Source organism: Drosophila eugracilis, unplaced genomic scaffold (assembly GCF_018153835.1).
Source record: "Drosophila eugracilis isolate 14026-0451.02 unplaced genomic scaffold, ASM1815383v1 contig_353, whole genome shotgun sequence".
Taxonomy (NCBI): Eukaryota; Metazoa; Arthropoda; class Insecta; order Diptera; family Drosophilidae; genus Drosophila; species Drosophila eugracilis.
In genome coordinates, this window is record NW_024573209.1 from 1,947,742 (window position 1) to 1,969,496 (window position 21,755).

At 39.5% G+C, this 21,755-nt stretch overlaps 1 protein-coding gene across 2 annotated transcripts; it reads right to left on the bottom strand.

Annotated features, from left to right (window-relative positions):
• Nucleotides 1-1,168: 1,168 nt before the first annotated feature.
• On the bottom strand, nt 1,169-20,352 carry LOC108105846 (zinc finger protein Elbow). 2 transcript variants are annotated; one of them, XM_017212611.2, is made up of 3 exons: nt 19,160-20,352; nt 2,625-3,462; nt 1,169-2,484 (listed from the first exon to the last, which is right to left on the bottom strand). In XM_017212611.2, exons 1-3 carry the CDS (start codon nt 19,226-19,228, stop codon nt 1,721-1,723), a joined length of 1,671 nt encoding a protein of 556 aa, XP_017068100.1. In that variant the 5' UTR covers nt 19,229-20,352; the 3' UTR covers nt 1,169-1,720. The 2 variants fall into 2 exon arrangements, with proteins under 2 accessions (XP_017068100.1, XP_017068099.1); XM_017212610.2 differs by having other exon boundaries at nt 2,625-3,465.
• Nucleotides 20,353-21,755: the final 1,403 nt, after the last annotated feature.

The following is a 21,755-nucleotide window of genomic DNA, read 5'->3' on the forward strand; positions in this document are numbered from 1 at the left end:
TCCCCCATTTCCCTTTCTTTCTCCGCGATGTTGGGTGACAAGTCCAGCCTGGTCGAATGGGTTTTTTGGTGGGTGGAATGGGTTCCACAGCCATGGAATGAGAAGGTATGGCATGGAGCGGGGTCACCTGCCTCCAATGATAAATGGTCGCGGCTAGAGGGAACTATAATGGCCAGCGCGATGGCGGTGGCTTTCACCTGCGATGTGGTATGAAACAAAATAAAACAAGAATCGGAAAAGAGTATTGCGAGGAGGGCGAGATCTTCATCCTCGGCTTGTCAAAAGCACTGAACGTGAACATCACTTATATATAAGCTCCATCCATCCCCCTCTCGAAAAAAAACCCATTCCAGGTGCCCTCTCACATCCCTTTTTGGCCCAGAACGATTCTCGGCTATATGTGGCGAAATGGACATTTATGAAAGAATTATTGATGCCAACGCCAATATGTGTGTGTGTGTGTGTGTTTCAGTGGGAGGTTTATGGCATATTTTTTATGACTCCCATAGAGGAACAGAGCGTTGGTGACCAGAGTCGGAGTTTGAACCATGGCCTGGCCAGGTCAGAAGGTCCCCTCTCCCCTACGAATAATACAATAAATTGTCAGGTAGGGCGGCTAGCTGTCAAAATGCAGGGGCATAACTCTATCCGCCTTTCTCTCTCTCTCTCTCTCTCTACCGCCATCTATGGCAAAAACGAAAATTTTAATTTATCGACGCCATATGTGGGCAGTGAGCAGAGGAACTATTGCCAGTCAACTGTGTGCCTGCCTCACTGCCACACGCCGCCTTGCCCCTTAAGTTCCACCTACCATTTCTCAACTTCTTTTTGGGGAAATATAAAATTTGATTTACTACCATTTCGTGTGTGTGCGGAGGCAGTAGCTGTAGCCAGTAGCTCGACTGGTATAATTTAGCGGCAAACGTAACCGAAATGTTATGATTTGTGAGCCAATGGATACGTACTATACTATATACATATATATATATACTTTTTTCGTCTTGTTTGCCTTTGGCCATGACTTAAAGGTTTTCCGATACGGTTTGGTCGGTGGCCAAACTGTTAGCGACAGTTTTCCCTGGAAAAGTCAAGAAAGACTGCAGATATTACCCTAACTATCAACCCACCTCAATTAACAAAGTGAAAACTGTTTTGGTATTTAATTTCCTTTGATTTATTGATTTCTTTGTAGTGACTTAATTGAACATTAAAATATTGTTCATAATTACACATTTATGTTTAGGTATATATATATATATATATATATAGAATTAATTATAAGCAGTTACTTTATATATTTTACAAGAATTTTACAACTTTAAGTTTTTGGACAATCTTTTCATTTCGTTAATTCTTTAATCGTTTCGCTTGAATATAATAAATAATAATATTAAAATTACCATATGCGTTTTAGTAGCAACCACAAAACACACAGACACACAAGGACGAGCGATATTTGATGTGCTGCACTATATATAGATATATATCATCGATATTAAGATATATTAATATCTAGACGCTAGACTCCTTAAGCTAAATTGTAAACACATTTGTATGTAACTACAGTACATTAGATCACTAGCTTTTCGTTTCACGAGTGAGTCATACATATACACCAAAAAACACATAGAGATACGACGACGACGACTCAAGAGAAATGATGATGATGATGGGTTTGACTGAAGGCCGAGCTGCCCTTTGCTGGATCATCTGCCGCCTACTACGGATGCGACGATCCCATCCTCGGTCCATATAACGAGTACGGCGCAAAGTATTGGGCCAGCGCCGGATGTGGTGGCAGTCCTGGCATGCCGGGTGGCGCCAACGATGGCGGCAGCATCGATGGCTTGCCGTAGGGATGATAACGGGCCGCCGATAGCGGACTCAGCGGCGGGGTGGGATAGGTGCGCTGAAAAAGTGGATGATTGGGCGGTATTCCGCCGGCCGCAGCCGCACTTAGTACCGCATCCGGCACGGAGGCTGTGTGGGTGCGCAGATGTTGGAACAGGTCGTCGGAGGTGCCAAATCGCTTGCCACAATACGCGGCATCACTGCCGATCCACGAGCATACGTACGGCATCTGGGAGGCGGCGGCCAGAGCGGCCAACTGGGCGTGATATGAGGAGGCAGCTGCCGCCGCCGCCGCTGCTGCTGCACTCGAGGATCCACCCGATCCTCCCTGGGAACTACTGGATTTGGCTGCTCCACCGGCACCGCCACCACCGCCTCCTTCGCACTGCGGACATCCCGCTGGACATGGCTGACCCGCCGCTTTGTTGATGTAGTGCGGACTGGCCGGACATCCCGTGCAGTAGGGATCACGGCACACGTTTGGTGTGGCCGCCATCATTGACTGCTCCGACAGTCCCTTCATCCGGGCGTAGTTCAGATACGGATTCATCGCCGACGCCTTGAACATGGCGTGGTGAGGCGACATCAGAGAACTGGCGGCCATTAAGTCCATGGAATAGGGGCTACCATAACCTGGAAAGAAACATTTTTTTAGTTAGTTAATATTAATGTATATTAACGTATCCTTGATACCCTCTTGATATTCACACTTAATATTCCTTCCCCTCAAAATATCCCATTGTGCGTAAAATTGCGATTCAGTCTGCACTCACCTGGTGGATAATAGGATGCCGCAGCTGCCGCTGCCGAGGCAGATCCTTGCTGGCTGGCCGCATGCAGAGCCTTCACATAACTGGCCTCCTTGGCGGCGGCCAGGGCGGCCTCCTGTAGGCGATTGGAGCTGGCTATTTGAGCAGCCGCCGCAGCTGCTGCCGCTGCACTTGGACTATGCATGGCGGCCGACTCTTTGGAATTGCTGCGCCCAGGCGTTGAGGATGCAGTTGGTGGCAGGCCGGGACTTCCATTGAGCTGACCAACACCCACTCCCAAACCCGAGGTGGGAGTCCTTCTGAGAGAGCCAGCAGCTGTGGGCGATTCTCGCTGCGAACTGGCACTTTGGTTCGAATCGCAACGTTGGCCGCCGCCGTTCGAAGTCGATTTGGGGGTCTTGACCCGCTGCTGGCCACTGGAGTTGTTGTTGCTGCTACTACTGAGATTTGTGGCGCCGCAATCGGCGGCTGTGGTTATGTGGCTGATGTTGTTGTTCGGTTCGTAGGGCTTAAAGGTTGTCGGTGTGGGTTTGCTGCTGATGCTGCCGCCATGGGCGGGGGGCAATTGCTGCTGCTCAACGGAACCGGTACTAACGCTGGATGAATGACTGCTAACCGGTGAGGATTTATCGCGTGCACTGCCATCCATTGATGTCTGCTGGCCCAGGCCATAGGATCCTGATCCTACTCCTCCGCCTCCATTCGATCCCTTGGGCTGGTGCTGAAGTTGCTTTGTGGACTTTTCGATGTTCGCCGCCAGCAGCTTGGGGTTTGTGGTGTCCGCTCCAATGGCGCTGCATGTTTGGGCCAATAGCGCCAACGGACTGCTTTTGTTGTCCAGCTGCTGAGTAAAAAAAAAAAACAAAAGAAAAAACGATGGTTAAATTTGTGTACCAGTACGATATCGTGCGTTTTGTGAATTTAAGATAAGATCTTGTCCTTATTGTCTTTCTACTGTACTTTGTTCGGCAAACACTTCTTTGCTGACTCTACCCCAGATCCTTATCTTTCGCCAAAAACTGGTGCGATCTTGCAACGCGGTTTCATGCCCTCTTTCCATTTTAGGTGACATAAATAACAGGCCTAGGGCCATAAATATTTATAATCCCACAGCGAAATAAAAGGGCATTATGAGGCCATTAAAATGTTTGCCAAAAAAAGTCGAACTGAAAGATATAGAAATACATAAATATGGCAATGTGGTGCTGGGTAAATCTAATTACACCCTGGGAGTGGTTGTTTATTTGTCCTTTGGGCACCAATAAAAAATAAGGGCTTACAGTCAAGTTTATATTTTTGGTTAAATACAAAGTATAGCTAATATTCCGAAACAAAATCGCTCACGAATTGGCTAATTCAACTAATCATAAATTAAAATCTTTAATCTACTTGCTTTAATGGCGAATAGAATCCATCTTACTCGATTTCTATAATTATATGCAGAACTAATGTTAATAACATTTAATCAGCGTCCATCGGGCTTTATGGCCATTTCCAAATGAGCAATTAGCCTAATGAAATTATTAGCCATTCGTGATATATTGTGCAATAAACAAGTGCCAAAGTTATGTGATTAGTGGTGAGCAGTGGTGGCCCACAAATTGGGCTGAGTTTTTGGAGGGAGGGTTTAGTAAGTACTAAAGATAGTTGGGTTATTCAGGGACCAGAGTTGAGTGGTTTTCTTTTCTTAAGAATATTATCAGACATCAATTAAAGCCAGTTATTTTATTTGTTAAAAGGCTTTTAATAACAAGGGAAATTTGAGTTTTTAATTAAGGATATTAAGTTGTTAAATGTCTTTACTGCTCCTTAGTTATGATGGGAAAACTACGCCTTATTCCATAATTTCAGATGACTTTTATGCTTATTGCTTATCAATTGAGGTCTTCGTATTATGGCTATATATATGGGCACTTCTAAACTTTCTATATTTAGTATAGTAGTACCATAAATCGAGCGATCGTATATATCAGCATTTAGAGCTATAGGAGTGAAAATTACCGATTGAGTAGTACAAAGGGGTATCGAACGAGTGCCGACAAAAGCTCAAATTGCAGTCGATCGTGGTTATAAGTGTACATAAACGAAATGAATATTGCCCACTCACAGTTCTCTGCCATAAACACGAAACACGGTTTTTGCAATAAAATCCATTTCGCCGCATGCCATAAATTATGGCCAGCCGGCAAAGAAGAAGAAGAAGAAGAAGCACCAGCACCAGCACCAGCAGCCAGCAGTGGAAGCGGAAAGGGAAAACCCGAAACTGAGGCGAGAGAGTTGAACGTTCATAACTCATCGCTACAACTACAACTACATTACGGCACACATACATACACATTGGAAATAATGACGTTCACTTGGTAAATATGTGTATGTATGGGAGCGTAATTACGCTTATGCCCAACTGGCGCAAGTCGTAAACTACAAAATATTGAAGCTTTTATAACACTCAATGGGCCGCCATAAATTATTATGATACTATTGTAAAAATGGCAAAATTCCTTATCGGTACTTAAGAGTACTTTGGATGCCCTGTAATCAGAGTGCCTGTGTGTGGACATGGAAAAGGAGTTTGGGGGTATAAAGGGGAGAATGTAAAAGGGTTTATAGAGTTTAACCTTAAAGTCATTTAAGTTAAAATAAGGCAAAAAATATAAACTTCATTAAAATATTGTATGTAAATGATAAAATAGTTTTAGAAGTGTCTTTGAAAATTAAAACATTTTTAGCAAATGGTCTAAAAATTAAATATAAATACTTTAAAAGGGTTTTTTTCTTCCCATACTGTCATTGAAATTGCTTTAAAATATTTAATAAAATGTTTGAAGAACAAGTTAGTTTATAGATTTTTGTGCCTTTTACTACCCATTTTTACTTCAAATTTATAAATGTAGAGTATTTTAATAGCCAACCAATACCCAACACCCTTTCGTATTTATTCGATTTGAATTTGTGTGGAGATACCCAGGATTTTCCCCTCCAGAAAACCCACTCCTCATCAACACTTTATTAATTATTGGCACAAACCGAGAGGGGCAAGAAGGGGCAACAAAGCTCACTCCATTCCGTCTCGTTTTTAGCACAATTAGTCATAATTTATTATCATGTTGATAAAGTTTCCGTATTGATTTTCGGTATTACGCATATTCGTGTCGCACATTCTGTGTTTTGTTTGTGATTTAGTTTATAAATATTTCCCAACCCCATCCATCGTATAGAATGGGCCATATGGGGCTTGTTTAAATTTACGATTGGACAATGGCTTCATAAAACGTAGATATATTTCATTTGTTATATATACGACAACGTCAATTGACTTGTGCGTAGCGAAATGGAATTAATACCCTGTCTTTGACCCATTCATTTGACAATTGAGGCCAACTTTGGGGGGTAATTAAACAAGTCAACTTGGAGTTTAGTTTAACTTTGCCTATCAAAAATGTTTACTGTGAATGCTCTTTTTATGAACATGCTAAAATTCGAGAGTATATAGCCAAGGGAAATAAGTATTTTTAACACTTAATTAGCTTTCAAAAGCTAACGTAATATATACGTATTAATTATGAGTATTGTGTTAATTAAAATGTTACACCTTGTGAGAAATGTGTGTATAAAAGATCGACACTAACAAGGCAAACAAACAGCCAGCTGAGTATGGCAATAAAAATAAAACAAGTGACTACGACAAGAGAAGTAGTCATGGCTGAGCAAGTTCGGAATGAAACCTCAACTGAAATGCATTTAGTTAGGCCTCAGCACAATATCAAGTCACAGCCGCTTGTTAAATGCGTCTAATTTAATTAGACACTTTGAACTAAACACACTCAGCTGTCATGATTTGATTTGATTTATTATCGTTTCTCTGCATATATTTTTAATGTTAATTTTAGCTTTAAAGGTGTGTGAAGTTGCGGATTGAGAGAAAGGAATGATCTGCTACGGCGAATATATTTATAGATATAGCTTCCTTTCTGGGTTTTTTGAATACCAAACTCTTACCCCAGCCTTAATAGCAATTCATCATCAGGCCATTCAAGTTATTTGCTTAACATTTCACGCCAGTGTCACGGGTAAATGCCTCAAGTATTATACAAATTAACAAGAAAAGCTAAATGTGTCAAACTATTTTATAGGGCCCTAAGCTACTTCTGCCCCCCGCACAAACAGCACTCATCTTTTGAGAAGTATGACACATCGACATACTTAAGTCATCATCGCACGTAGACTTGAAACAATAAAAGAGTCTACGGTAAATACGAAAATAAAGTAAATTATAAACAAATAAAAGCGGCACGCGAAGGGGGCTATGAGGTCGAAGGCAGAGAGTGCGGCTCACGCACTTGACGGGGCCCTTGAAAAATCATACTTTATGTTAATATGACAAACAAAATGTTGAAACTTTGTGTGTTTTGGAATTCTTGAAACAATGACATGACAGCTAGGAGGGGAGGAGGAGGAGGGTCATAAGTTGGTAACACAAAATTGTTGACTTTGGCTTGTTGCTGCTCAAATTGAAACTTTTGATCGATTCACTTTTGAAGCTTTGCCGAAAGGGAAGTGCACTTGAATCTTTTTTCTAAGAGTGTTTTTTTTTTCGATAAAATTCAAGTAAAGTAGCTGAAGTTTCGTGTTACTTATATGCCATATAAGTTTCTTGATTTATAAGCTAGTAAACAGCAATAAAACTTATCTATAATGGATTCTGAGATCTATCTCAAAGGCACTCTTATTTTGCTGGCAACATATATATTGTGTAAAATGCAATTTTCAAAGATTCTGCGGCTCAGGAAATTTCTTTCCCTCGCACACTCACACATAGCCACACCCACATTACGATACAGAAATAGCTGTTATAAATATGAATTACAGGATAAGCATAAAAAGCGGAAATTGTGTGCCGCCGCCGCCGCCGCCATCGTCGACGACGTTTTGCATAAGCCAACGGCAACGTCTTCAGCAGACCTTTCCTCCCAGCTAAAATCCAATGCCCAAACTGTAACCCAACCCAACCCAACCCCTGACTCTGTTTTTTTTTTAAGACGCCCTTGCAGTTTTGCTGGGGAATTATAAAATAAGCGATAAAAATGGTATAAAACTTTATGCAGACTTTGTATTTTCTTCTCTTTCTTATTTGCCCGCCTCCCCCCTCTCTTTCTTTTTCGTATGGTTTATGCCCCAAGACCCTGAGAACGGGAGTGGGTACTCTGTCGTTATACATATTATGCATGTATATATTATATCATTCAGCCTGTTAACACCTTTTTGTATAAGCTTACTTATACACAGAAGGTTCTTCCTTCGTTTTTGGTTGATAATAAATTTAGCTTGCCTGGGCAGAAAAAGAACAAATATAAATGTATAAGAAAAATTTGCATAAATGGCTATAAAAATATTAAGAGCTTTGGGCCAAAAGTTGAATTAAATGAATCATCTTGAGTTTCAGGCACTGTGGGTGGGCGTTAAAAGTTGGTTATTATGTGAAACCTAAATCTGTGGCTTTGTTATCCGAAATCATTAAAAGTAGATACTCCCCATTACCCTTAATTGTTTTATCAAAAAGCTAAAAAGTCAAGTCATCAGAAATACCACCATAACTAGGGTGATATCAAAACCCACTGAGCACACGCCAAAGGTCACAAAATGGTTAGACGCCCCTCTGCTCAACCGTAACCTTATTCCATACCCCTCTATAGGTCTTACCCCAAGTACAACACCACCCCACCCATCAAGCCCGACCCCGACCGCAACTGCAATTCAATATGCCTGTTGGTTTATTTTCAGCCGGCAAGGCACAATAAGAGAAACACAAAACGCTGTCACATTAACTGTCAACTGCCGCACAACTGACACTTGTCATATTGACAACCGACAGCGTCATTTGACTGTCAAACGCGGGCCAACACAGAGACAGAGAGAGAGAGAGAAAGAGAGAGCGAGACAAGGCAAACAAATAGCAAATAAAGCCGAGATCCGACGAGGCCATCCCTGGCACTGGCACTCAAATACCCAACAATTCGACTATCCAACCATATCTACGAGTATATGTGGCATGTGGCAATGTCTGAGTTGGCATGGCATAGAGTTGCCACTGCCTGTGAAGAGCACTTGGCGTTAGACAATGTTGCAATTTTAGACGTTGCATGAGTCCCCAACTGTCAGCCATATCATTGCAATTGTCACAGTGGCTTGCTGCTGCTGCTGCTGCAGTTGCTGGTTGCACTTTGAGTGACACATTAATGCCATTTTCATGTGTCACTCTTTCTTTCATTTGGAGCCGTACAGTCGTAGTTCCCCCACTCGGAAAACTTGGCTCTGGGGTCGTGTCTTGTTTCTCTGTTAGATTTCATGTCAGACTTTTGTCAACATTACGTGTCTATTTAGTTGTCAGTTGGCAGTTGTTATAGCCTCGCCGCTGTAGATGCTGCTGCCGCTGCATTTTCTGTAGTTGGCCTTTTTTAAGCTTTTCCAGTTTTTTAGAGCTGTGTATGCAAACATTTGTTTTTCGTCGCCGCATTCCTCGCTTCTATTTTTTTGTTTACTTATCTTTGTCGCGTTTTTTTGGTGTTGCTGTGCAAATTACTTTGCTGTTGTTGTTGGCTTTTCTGTTTGCCTGGCGAATATTTTGTCTATCTTTTGTCAGGTGCGCCTTTTTTAGTTGCCCAGCTGGGTGAGTCAAATTAGGAAACAAAAGCGATTTGGGTAATTGGGGGATGAGAATAAATACGTCAAGCTTAAAATAGGGTAACATGTGTGTTTATAGTTGTCATTTAGTGGGTTAATCACATAGAAAATTATAGGAATTAACTGAAATTTTATATTTTGTAGACATATTTGATCCAAAAAGTTCAATAGCCTTTTTAATAACCAAGCCCAGGCCATGGTTTTTCCACTTTGTTTTTTGGTGCTACATCAATGTCTCTGTGTAGCACACTGCGTATACGCAATACCATTAACCCAATAACCTTAAGTAAAATTAATTACCAAAGAATTCAACAAGCCAAATACTCTTCAGCAGATCTATCACTTAATCTCACTTCCTTCTGACTGACAATTTAGTGTTTTTTTCTTGTGTTGTTTCTGATGTCAACGGCAATTGGCAGATTCCATTATCCCGCTCATCACTCATGTGGCAAAAATACAAATAAAATGCGTCTCGAAGATGAGGCCTCTCAAGGTTACTCTTAGATTAGCGCAGCTGTCTCAGCTAAATGTTGTTTATTTTTTCAATTCTCGACATAGCTAGCTGTGCTTGGCTCGGTGTATCGTCGGTGTTCATAATTTGGGCAACGTGTTTATCAATCATACGCAACGTGCGCCTGTCACCTGCCAGCCTCTGTCCAGCATTGTGATGGAATGCGTCAACGTGGGCGTTACTTTATGACGGCCTGTACTTCCTCCCGCAACAAAACAAAAAAACACAAGCCATATATGGTGTATAGGTGTATATACTTATTATAAACTCATATGCGTAAATAAATAAAGAATTAACAGCTGTGGGGGTTATGCAAACGCCTTTCATTCCTATTATCGCAATCATAATTATTTACTTTGAAATTCTTTTCCGATGACTGGGCTGTGCAGGCCAACACTTAAAGTATCTTATTTATTTGACATTATCTATACTCTTTTCGCATTATATCTTAAATTAGATTTGCATGTTAAGTGCTCGACTTTTCAGGTTTATTAATAGAAGCACTTTGTCAAGGTTTATATTAAAATGGGTGGGGAAAATACAAAAATGTTCTTTTTTTTTGCTGACTTTTATGTGGAACTGATTTGTAAATCATTTAATCCGTATGGATAGTATTAAAATTATATGGGCGAGTGTATATTTTTCTCGATTTCAGCTGATACGGCAAACAAGTACTTAAGAAGGCAAATATTGTTTTGCTTTCTGAGAAACCCATCAGCTGTCATCTCGTATAAGCTTGTTTAATATAATAAGACTGTTGAGTAAAGTGTATGCATACAGTTTAGCACCTCGAACTGGATCATGAGACGGCGAGGGGTTCACAGAATTTTAAATGTGAACATTCCCTCCTCGACCGCACTCACAGCCGATTATTTCACCACAAATCTTTTGTTGTTCATCAAGAACAATAATTTCGATATTTTATTCCCCCCATTTAGCGGAATTCACATATATTGTATATATCTTATATATATATATATATAGGAGTATATGTGCCTGGGTTTTGTGGCAGCTGTTGGCCTGGCAAATTAGCATAAAGCCAGGCAAAAGGTGTCTGTCATTGCTGTCAAGTGAATTGAATGCCTGTGCCCACATGCGGCATTCATTAATTCCTACTTTCCGTCTGATCCGCGCCGTGTTTGTCGCTCATTTTTTCCTCAACTTTATTTTATTTTATTAAGAAAAATCTTTAAGCTGACAGCTGACTAAATTAATTTGACAATAATTAGCATTTCAAGTTGTCAACGTTAATGAAAAAAACATTCCACCTCTCCACCTGAGATGCGTTTATACCCATCGCGCGATCGCATAATGCATCCAACGACACTTTATTATTTTAGTCCACTGCGAATGCAGTATTATTGGTGTCTCCACTGGCATTGTTGGCTGTCAACTGGCTGTTGCCTTGGCTCGCCTGTCAAAATGCCAAACCAACGAAAGTTGAGGGGCAGCTCGGGGTGTTACACTCTACAAAGATTAGGGGTTAAAGTGGCCAAGTACTAGTTATTAAACCTCTTTATAGTTTTACATAAAAAATGATTAAGTTGGAAGTTTTGCCAAAAAGGTAGGTTAATAACTCAGCTTATAAAATTCTATAATTCATAAATATAGAGTATTATTAATCACTATAAATTTTTCTAAGTGCATATCGCTGACGATGAGCCAGAAGATGCGGATCAGACCCGCCCAGACCCACAAAATGTTCGCTCGGAGGTGTCATTCGCATTTGGCATCGCGTTAATTACGTGTTATTTATAATTATGCCGCTCTACAGTTGCGTTGACAAGTGCTGTCAGCACCCCGCCCCTTTCGCCCTCTTGCCTAACACGCCCTCTTTTGGCATCCGCCCATTTCTGATTATGTTTTCTGTTGCATTTGTAGGTTCCTAATTTTTTGGCATAATTCATTTTACCATCTTCCCTTGCGTGTATGATTTTTCTTTCTTTTTTTTTTTAACAGAAAGAAATTGGTTATTTGGTCTAATATAAACTTGTGGTATGTTGATGAGTGTTACACGAATTTTCCGACATTTTCTTTCATTTCCGCAGATAGATTAAATTGAACTTTTGCAGTAATAGTTAAGTTACTAGCGCATATATTCCAAGCTTAGGTTTTTTACCTTTAATTTATATTTTGGATCTGTAAAAATTAGAATTAATATTATTATAAAATCTAGTAAAATGCCTTGTAATCTCATTCCTAACAACTTAAGCTAGCTTAGCCATTGTTCACTGTACATAGCCAACAGATAGCGGTACCAGAAACGACAAACTGAAAGCTTGGTAAAGGAAAACAAATTGTTGTTGCACTTCCGTTGCCAGTCAGCTCTGACAGCAGAAAAGAGACGGGACTTGGGAGTTAAAGGGAGATAGATAGATGGAGATAGAGAGCGGGATCTTCCACTATTTTAGCACTTCGCGCCGTTTCTGCCAAACTGACAGTTTTGTGTTGCACAGCTGTTGGCCCCATCTCCCAATCTCCTGACCATTACACTGAAAGTTTAATTTTTGGTAAAAAAATTGGTTTTTAAGAGAAAAAACTTATTAAGGACTTTATGGGTTTGGATTTAGAATCTAAACATCCAGAAAATATTCTTGCATACCGCATTGGATTTAAAATACAATATAAAAAAAATATATAAACTAAAGCTGATTTTTTTCAGTGCATATACAATTCGCGAATAAAAAATGCACTTGGCCTGTCTATTCCAAAAAACGAAACTATAGCAGTGGGATTTTTTTTTTGGAGGGGAGCGACAGAGACAGAAAGTCAGACTGAATGACGTGCTGACGCCTCTTCTACCTCCACCCCCCCAAACACCTCCTTGGAACTCAACAAACTCCCCATCCCGCCCCTTGTAAAGCCTTCTGCCTGTCTGCATAATAAAATGCGAAAATATGCAAATAGAGCCAAATAACGCGAGCAATGCAACCAACAACACATGGCTGTGGAAAGAGGTTTTTGGCGGGAAAAGTAGGGGGAGGGGGGTTAGATCTCCCCTTTCGTTAGATTTTTTTGCAGCGATAAGCCAAAAGAAAATAAAAAACAAAACAAGAGAAAAAGGTGCACATTTCGTTGTATTTTTTATTCGCAAAAGTACGCCGAAATGACAGCGCGACAAGCCAAAAAGACAGCGGAGACAGCTGAATAAATGAATTGCAGTAGGTAAATTTTATTCGCAACACTCGCTCAGCTAATTTGAATAGGCAGGCCTTCCCCCTACCCCTTAATGTCCCCCTCTCGATAAAGATGCTACCCACACGAAACGTGTGGAAAGCCTTTGTTCGTTGCAAGATATTTGACACGTGATAACGCACACGGCCAGCCCTGGGAAAATTGCAAAAAGGCGTGAGATGTGCATCGCATTGTTCTGTAACAACTCGGGGCACTTCATACCCTTTTGTAGAGTTTTTTTTTATCCTAAAAATAATAACAAGAAGAGTATTTAACTAGGTTTAGATGATAACCCATCAATAAGCTTATTTTAAAACGAAAAATAATAAATTGCTGTTGCGAGTTCATTTTATCCTCTGCTTTTGGCACTCAAAAGATTATTTTTAGCTACCAAAGAGTTGTAAATGCAACACATTTTTAATTTCTAATTAAAAATCAACAAATATTCAAAAATTTTGGCATATGATTACAATCTACTAACCAGTAGTTGACCTAAACGTTTGCCAATGATCATTGGTGCCTGTCAGCAGCATTTCCCTGCGTAAGTCAAACGAATGTTATTCTAACTTGACACTTGACATGGCATTCAAGTCATTGGAAAGTAAAATCTCTGACAGTGTCTTTAATTTATTTTATTTTATTTTATTTACACTATACTCGTACGTTTTCCTTTTGATTTTTGTTTTCTATATATTCCAACCTTGCCATTTTTGCCTTGAAGTGTCACAATGTCTATCTATCTATGTATGTGAAGGAGGAAAGAAAAGGTGGTGGGGGATTTTCTGAAAGTGTCAACGACAGTGGAAAGACAACAAAACGAAAGAAAAACGAAAGCGAAGAAGAGCTAGAAATTTGTAACCGAATAGCAATCAAAAAGTGTCACTTTGACACATGTCACTTCGCATTTAAATGAACTTTTCCGCCTCTTTCTGTTGATGGCTGATGGCTGATGGGGGCATATTTCACTGTTTTTTTGTTTCGCCAGAAAGAAAATTAAACAAAATAGGGATAACATTTCTGCCAAGTGTCAGTCGCTTTTGAAGGCTTCAATTCAATATTTTAGGGCAAACAAAGAAGACAACAATCAGTCAGTTAACCAACTCTCAAGACAAACAAGCTATTAAGTTTATTAATATTTATTTAATATTTGTATACTATTTTGGGATACCAAATCCTTCAATTTACTTTATAGAAAAGCCTCACCATCCATATTCAAATCAATAGATAATGCTTACCGATAATTTATGATCAATTTCAGTTCTTTTTTTTTGGGCTTTCATTGTACCGTGTGACGGCTTGGCCATAATTTCTTTATCGCAATCGCTCGAAAGTGCCTTTGCCGGTCGGTCACTTTCACTTTCGGTGCTCGCTGTAAATTGAGACCAGCTTGCAACACGAAAAGTAATTTGAAACGCTTTCAAATGACTGCCACAAAATTAATGGACACCAATCAGACACTCACACAGAGTGCGACTCGTTCAAGTGGCGCCAATTAAAATGATTAACATCGCGATAGAATAAATAAATAAAAGCCGAGCATACAGTCCCCCGAAAAAAAGAGTTTCCAACGGAAATAAAAATGAAATACCCGATGATAAGAGGTCTTTGATAGCTCACAAGTTGTTTCAGCGCATAATTGATGTGATTGAGATTGATTGTTTATTTGTTTTCCGTCCCATTCAGTGGGTTGATTTGATTGAAATTGTCGTTGCCGCCTTGGCACCTCCTCCCCCATCTAAGAAAAGGCGCCAGTTTGACCACTTTGTGGGCTTATCAACATTACATTTTTAGCCTATTTCTATATATATATATATATATATGCTTCCCCAACCTTTATTGAGGTTTCCTTTTACTTACAAACCCATAAAAATACACATTCTTGAGTGGTTTTCAGGGCTTTCTTTAGAAATTCGTAGGACGGAGCTTCAAAAGCAATTTGTATGCATTTTGTGTCAAATGTTTTGTTGAGCTATGAAAGCCCTATTTTCCCAATGATCTGTTTTGTGTGGCTCTTGGTGGAGGGGCTTTTTGGGCGGCCAACTGATTAATATTTATATATAATTCAATGGCAATCACTCATACGCCCCGTGGTCGTCGTGCAGTAACAATCTTAATGATTGATACCATTTGAAACCCATTTAATTTTCATCGGATTACCAGGCATTAAGAATGCCGCCGTAATGGTCAAGAGTCTCGTTTGGACATTGGGGGGTATTAAGGGGGATTTTTATTCATTCTGTGCCTTGGCTTTAAAAGCAATTTGGGAAAACGAGCAAGGTGAAAATATGGCAGTCACATGTGTTATTTCTTGGCCATATTTAAAAGCATTTTTTAGGATATAAAATATATTCTTTAGCCTTTTTTCTGTATGTACAGATATACATTTTAAACCAACCCGTTTAAGCGGACAATTAAGTTTGTGACACATCTCATGATGCTGTTAATGGCGATGATGATAATGCAATTGACAGTTATCAGCGGGAACATTAATTTGATTACTTCTATATGAATTTATTGGTTAATTTGTTGGAGCATTTTACGATTATTGACTTTGACTGTTTTATAACCCACATTCGCCTCCCCCCACCCGCTCATCCAACCGCTAAAAGCCCCCCCCTCCACCAAATCGATTATCTCGGGCCATAATTTGTAATGCCGCGACTTAACTCTATAGAGAGGGAGAAGAAAAAAACGGGTTATTATTTTGCGGTTTAAGCGGCGATTGCAATTCATTATCATAGTTGCCGCCTCGCGTGCATTTAAATGAATTCATTGAGTTTCACCCATTCAATTTGTACATACGCAAGCATTTAGTTTTCAAAATGCGATTTGCCATGAATGGTTATGACTATAGTTTTGAGGTTTCGCAGGGGGTTTTCGGAGGTGTTGGCCACACGAAACTGGATGGGGCCACTGAATTTCGAGTGATAAATGCCATTTGATTGTAGTCTCAAAACAAAGGCAATAATAATAGTTATAACAATGGTAACATTGTATTGGACGCTGCTGTTCAAGTTTTAATGGCTTCTTTCTATTTCTTACTTGATATTTATAGTCGCTTATTAACGAAATTGGATCGTTAAATTTATGATCTCACCATAAAATGCCATAAATTTCTTAATGAACGGCAGTAGATATCGTTTTCAATGACTGTTTATTTTTAAGTCTGTTCTTAATCGGTTTCTTATCGCTCCATAAACCCAAGTGTTTGCGAGGATAATCTTTCAAGGAGTTATTCGAATATCAAATTTTCTGATCCAATGACTTTTATTGATTGATTGATTGGGTTGATTAATACAGCGTTTATAAAGAATTTTGATTTGATTACAGCAGAAAGTTTCTAAGGTGAGTAATAGTTTATTTTCAATAACTGATATGGGTGAGTAGTAAAGCATATATAATATATAAGTTATAAGCAGAGTGTGTTAATGTCAAACATACGTTTGTATACAATGCTAAACCCTCTAATGGCCCCCCCCATGTAAATTGACTTTTAACCCAGCCCAACCCCAATTAGAGTGCCATAACAATTCCGCTTGTACTTGAGAGCTGCCCGTCTCGCTTTTCACATATTTAAAATGTTCCAAGAATTAATTAACACTTTGGACAAAAAACTATTATTTGTGTGCGAGTACAAAAAATTAACATGACAGCTCTAGACATGGCAATTTATCACTAACATAACACGCTGGGGCAACTCTACTCGACTTGCCACGACTCATTTGTTGTTGCTGCTGCTGCCGCCTGGCATTTTCTGCTGTTGATGACACTTTAATTAGAGCCACACGCAAACACAAAACCGAAAGAATGGTTTGGCCCTTTGGGAAGGCTAGAAGGGGAGGGAAAACTCGCTGGCTAAGGGGGGAAAGGCCTGAGACAGAGCCGTTATGTCAAGAGCACACTTTAACTGCCAGATCTCCGACCGAGCTGTTTGGGTTTTATTTGGTGGCCCAAACCAAGCCAAACCGAACTGAACAGCCTGTGGTTAACTGAAATGAACGTCCGACTGGATAAATGGCCGCTTGACTGACACATTTAATTATATTAATGATGTTTGCGGTCAGCTGACATTTGCACTTTATTTACCTTTTTCTGCCGCTCTGTCAGTTTAACTGGCTGACTGGATGACTGACTGACTGACTGGTCTTGAGCTCATGTTAAGCTCTGACATGAGCTCTGGCGAACGAACAACTGGAACTGACTTTCACGTTCAGATTTTGAGTTATTGCTTAACAGATAGCTACGAGTCGCATTTATTACCATTTTTGCGACGCCGTTTCCTTTTTCGTCTCAAAAAGTTTTGTAATTTTTCAACATGTGACAGCAAATTATCAACAGTCACTTTTGAAGATCTCTCTTTTTCATTTTCGCTCGTCGTATTTATATTTTTTGTGTTTCTGCCTTTATGGGGCGCCACATAAAAGATATATACAAATGATGACACTGACAGCTGTCAGGCTTAGTTTATTTGATTTTATTATAATTAATTATAAGCAGCTGCCATTAATCACTGAATAATTTATACGTTCGCCGATAGTATCGCAGATAAAGCACAAAAGAAGAAGGCTAGTCAGTCACCGGGAGACACGTAAAGCTAAATTTACTTAACACGTCGCAAGTCAATTATTTATGGTTAAGTGGTTTAAAGTGTATTAAGAAAAGGGTATTATTTGCGGTATTTAAAATTTAATGATCATTTAGTTTATATAAAAATTGTTTAAGATTTTTCTAACTTCAAATGATACAAAATCCAATCCAAATATCATTCTAAAATGCTTCTCATTACTTCTTAAATATCAAGAAATCCCAGATCTGTCAGTCACTTCGTCACCGGAACCAGTTCATCAGATACAATCCATTGATTTATGGGTTTTGGCTCATTGGCGCTGCTGAAAAGCTTTCACACGACCAATATGGAAATATTAGTTCGACTCTCGCCACCGGCCGAAACCAGTAAATCACGTAAGCTACGAAAACGCTATTCCAAATTACCCAGTTAATGAATGTACTCATCGTGCTGGTGCCATAAACTGCTTCCGTTCTTTATGAACGAAATGCGCTCAACAAATTAAAATGAAAATTTATGAGTCTCACGGCAGTTCGAGAGATATAGTTTGGATAAAGCGGTAGTGGGGGGGTAATGGGGACCACAACAACTTTGACTCTGATTAACTGCCATAGTTCCTCGAACTATATGCGAGTATATATAGAGTCGATGTGTTAGTGTGCGAAATTGCATTTGTTTTCTGTCATTATAAATTCAAATTTGGCGCGCCATAAATATACATACAATTTCCAGAGGTGCACTCACTCGACCGACTCTCTAAACACTTTCAGACAGAGCCAGAGCTCTCGGCTACAGATTTACATAGTTTAATATGAACAAACATAAATAAGTTTTATGTGCAGATATTGGAGAATTTATCGTTCTACGATTGTGAATTCGCCGTTTGGCTTTTTTCCCCCTCAGTTCCGTTTCGCACTGCACATGGCCCAAAGTCTTCTGGAAGTTTGTAGGAGGTTTTTGGGATTCGTTTTGGGATTTGCTGCTGTAGTTTCTCATTGAGATTTCGCCTGTGGCTAGTGCGCTTTACAGTCGACATTTTTATTATTTATGAAATATGGCTAGACAATCTATTTCAAATGTCTGAAATGTCGATAGTTTGTAATTCATGGCTGTAAGTTTTGTAATCGAACGTAGCGAATTGCTTGTTATTGCTAAAATCTTTATTATTTCTTGGGCTAGTATGATTTAGGAATTTCTCTTATTTCTTTCACATTTTCCAGTAATCCATATGTCATGGCTTAACTAGGTTTGCAATCCTTGTTAATCGGAACAAATAGGTAAATCAAACCGATTTGATAAGGTAATGGTTAAAATGTGTAAAGCTCAGGAATGCAAAGAGAATTCAGTTAACAGCGCCTTTTTCTCGTTGGATTTAATAGAATTAAAAAGGAACGAAAAATATACATTTAATTACCACAAACTCAATCTTCAAATCTAACTAAACTAAGCAGGTTTGCCAAAAAAAGTAAATGCGATTAATCACTGACCCGATTTGAACGATAAAACCCGATAAATTCAATCAACTTCTGACTGCCAAATAAAGCACCTTTCCCATTATTTCCCACCTCAAAAAACAAAAATGAGACAAAAGAGATGAACTCTTACCGCTGTTGGGGCAGCTGCAGCTGTCATATAATCCGGCCTTAAATAATGATGATTGCTGGATTGCAGCATTTTATTATAATTTGTTAAATCCACTTTGACGGCTTTTCTTTGGTGGTTCGGTGGAGGTGTTGAGTGGTTGTTGTTGTTTTTACTGCTTTTGTCCCGACCGCAAAAGTACGGCAGCGCGCTTAACGGTAAATGCCAATTTATGTGGCGTGTGCTGCCAACTCGTGTGAAAAGCGGCGCCTGCGCCTGCGCGTTTCGATTGTAATATTTTCCAGCTGCCTGACTTTTCGCTGATTAAGCCGTCCACGTTCCGCGGCTCTTGTTGATGTGTGTACTTATTTATGATTATTAATTATTTATTAACGTATTGTGTATATATCTTTTATTCGTATTATTATTCCGATTCCGATTCGCAATCGTTATTGCTGGTAGCTGGGCTTTGTTTGTAATTCGATTTCATTAATAATTCAGTGCTGCGGCGCACAGGGGGAATTTCTCATGCGTCGAGTTGTGACTTTCACGCCAGCGGCATATTAATTTGTTGTTGTTATTAGTTGGCTTTGCTTTAATTGTGCAATAAATTCATTAAGTATTATAATTGCCTCCCAGCTGGATTTAATATTTATATATATTTTACACGATATGTGTTTGTCTAAAAAAGAATTTACACATTACTTTCCCTTCTTGTAGGCATATATGTATTATTTTTGTTTGATTCACGCATAGATTATTGATAATGTATTTATTTATGAATTTTCTTCTTTGTTTTTTTTGTTAGATGTACTTTATAATTTTCTTTGGCTTGGCCGTTTTTGGTTTGTGGTTTCGCTCGAATGCCTCGTTGAGGGCGCGTTTTATGATGAGGCACGTACGTTATTAGATGGTTCCGGAAACGTGGGCTTATCCAAAAGTTAGCTAATTTTGTTTCACATGTATAATTTGTTGTTGTTGTTTTGAACTCAGTCTAATTTTGATAAAGCACAAAGATCATCACTCGAAAACGATTTAAAAAATAGGCAACTTTTTGGGGATTTTTGGGAAGTACATATATACGAGTATATATATATGTATATATATCCGCCGATTTTACGCTTTCGCACTCACAACACAACACTCCGGTCGTAACAGTCCGTCCGTTCAGCGCACGTACGAACTTTAAACGTGAAATAACGAAATTCGACTAAAAATCTATAAACAACATGACGTGCACGCTCCTTTTCGCTCTTTCCGTGTCGCCCACTCTCTATTCGGTTCTCGCTCACTAGTTTTTCGCGCTCGCTTCAAAACCAGTTCGCTCTTTGTTGTTTGTGTTGTTTCTGTACGTTTTCATTTTCAACAAGTGTGCTTTTGTTGTTGTCCGAGGCCATGCGCTCCCCTTTTTCACAGCGAGAGCAAGAGAGCCAGAGAGCGGAGAGCGCGACAGCTTAGTAGTTGGGGGACGAGAGCAAAAGTTTGTAGTTTGCCGCTCTTTGCTGAGCGCGCATGCTTTTTGCTGAGGCAGCAAGTTTCGCGTGGGAGAGGAGCACGAAAAAGCGCAGTAGAAATGGCGTTTTAGTAGTAGATGGTAATAAGCTGATAGTATAGACTGCAGAATGTAACGGAAATTTCAAAAACGTTGAGTTTCTTTTTAAAAATAATGTTCTTTTTTTTATTTACTTACAAAAAAATACTAAATATTCTTAAAAACTGATTATCTTAAAAATCTTCCAAAAAGTATATTTTAAAAAGGTTCTATAGGTCCTAGGGGTCTACATTTTACCCTCTGAGCCAAGAATCTAGATATATTACGTATACGACTAGTTGTACATTTTAGGTCCTGAAACTAGCATAGTCCATTTTGTACTTAACAAACTAAAAAACACCATTAAATTATTTCCTTTAAATTTGTTTATCACACATTAAAAAACTAAATAATAGCCCAAAATAGAGGCCACACTCACACATAACGCTGGTCACACCGACACCAACACGCTCATTGGGCGATCGTCGCTTCTGTGTAGCCATTTTGGGTAATTTTGTTGCTGCTGTTTCGCAGTGTTTTTGTGGGGAATTTATTTCCACACATGTGTGTGCAGCCATAACGCAGAAGTGTGCGTGTGGAGAGCGCAACGGCGTCGGCCATAATTGTTTACGAGCAGGTGGGCGTATGTGTGTGGCGCTTGTTAGTGTGTGCTAGTATGTGTGTGCCTGTGTGTGAGGATAGAGTGGGGGATGTGTTAAAAGCTGCAAGCGGAGAAAATATGATTTAGACCACGAGAGAGTCAGTCAGAGAGAACCATTTCCGTGGAGAGACCAGGATTCAGTGAATTTCCCTCACTTCACTGAGAATTTTCCATCACTGTAAACAGAAAACAGCTGGCGGAAAACTCTTTACTTGGGTAGTCAGAGGGGAAATGTTTGAGTTAGTCTTTTCAGACAATTTCTTAAGAAAATGAATTAAAATCTTAACATAATTATCGGAAATATTACTTATTTTATCTCCTATTATTATCTCCCAAAAAATACCTATTTTAAAGAAATCGTTTCTACACTACCCACACATTCTCTTAATAGCCTGCATCTCATTTATCAAATTTCCATTAGGTTACCT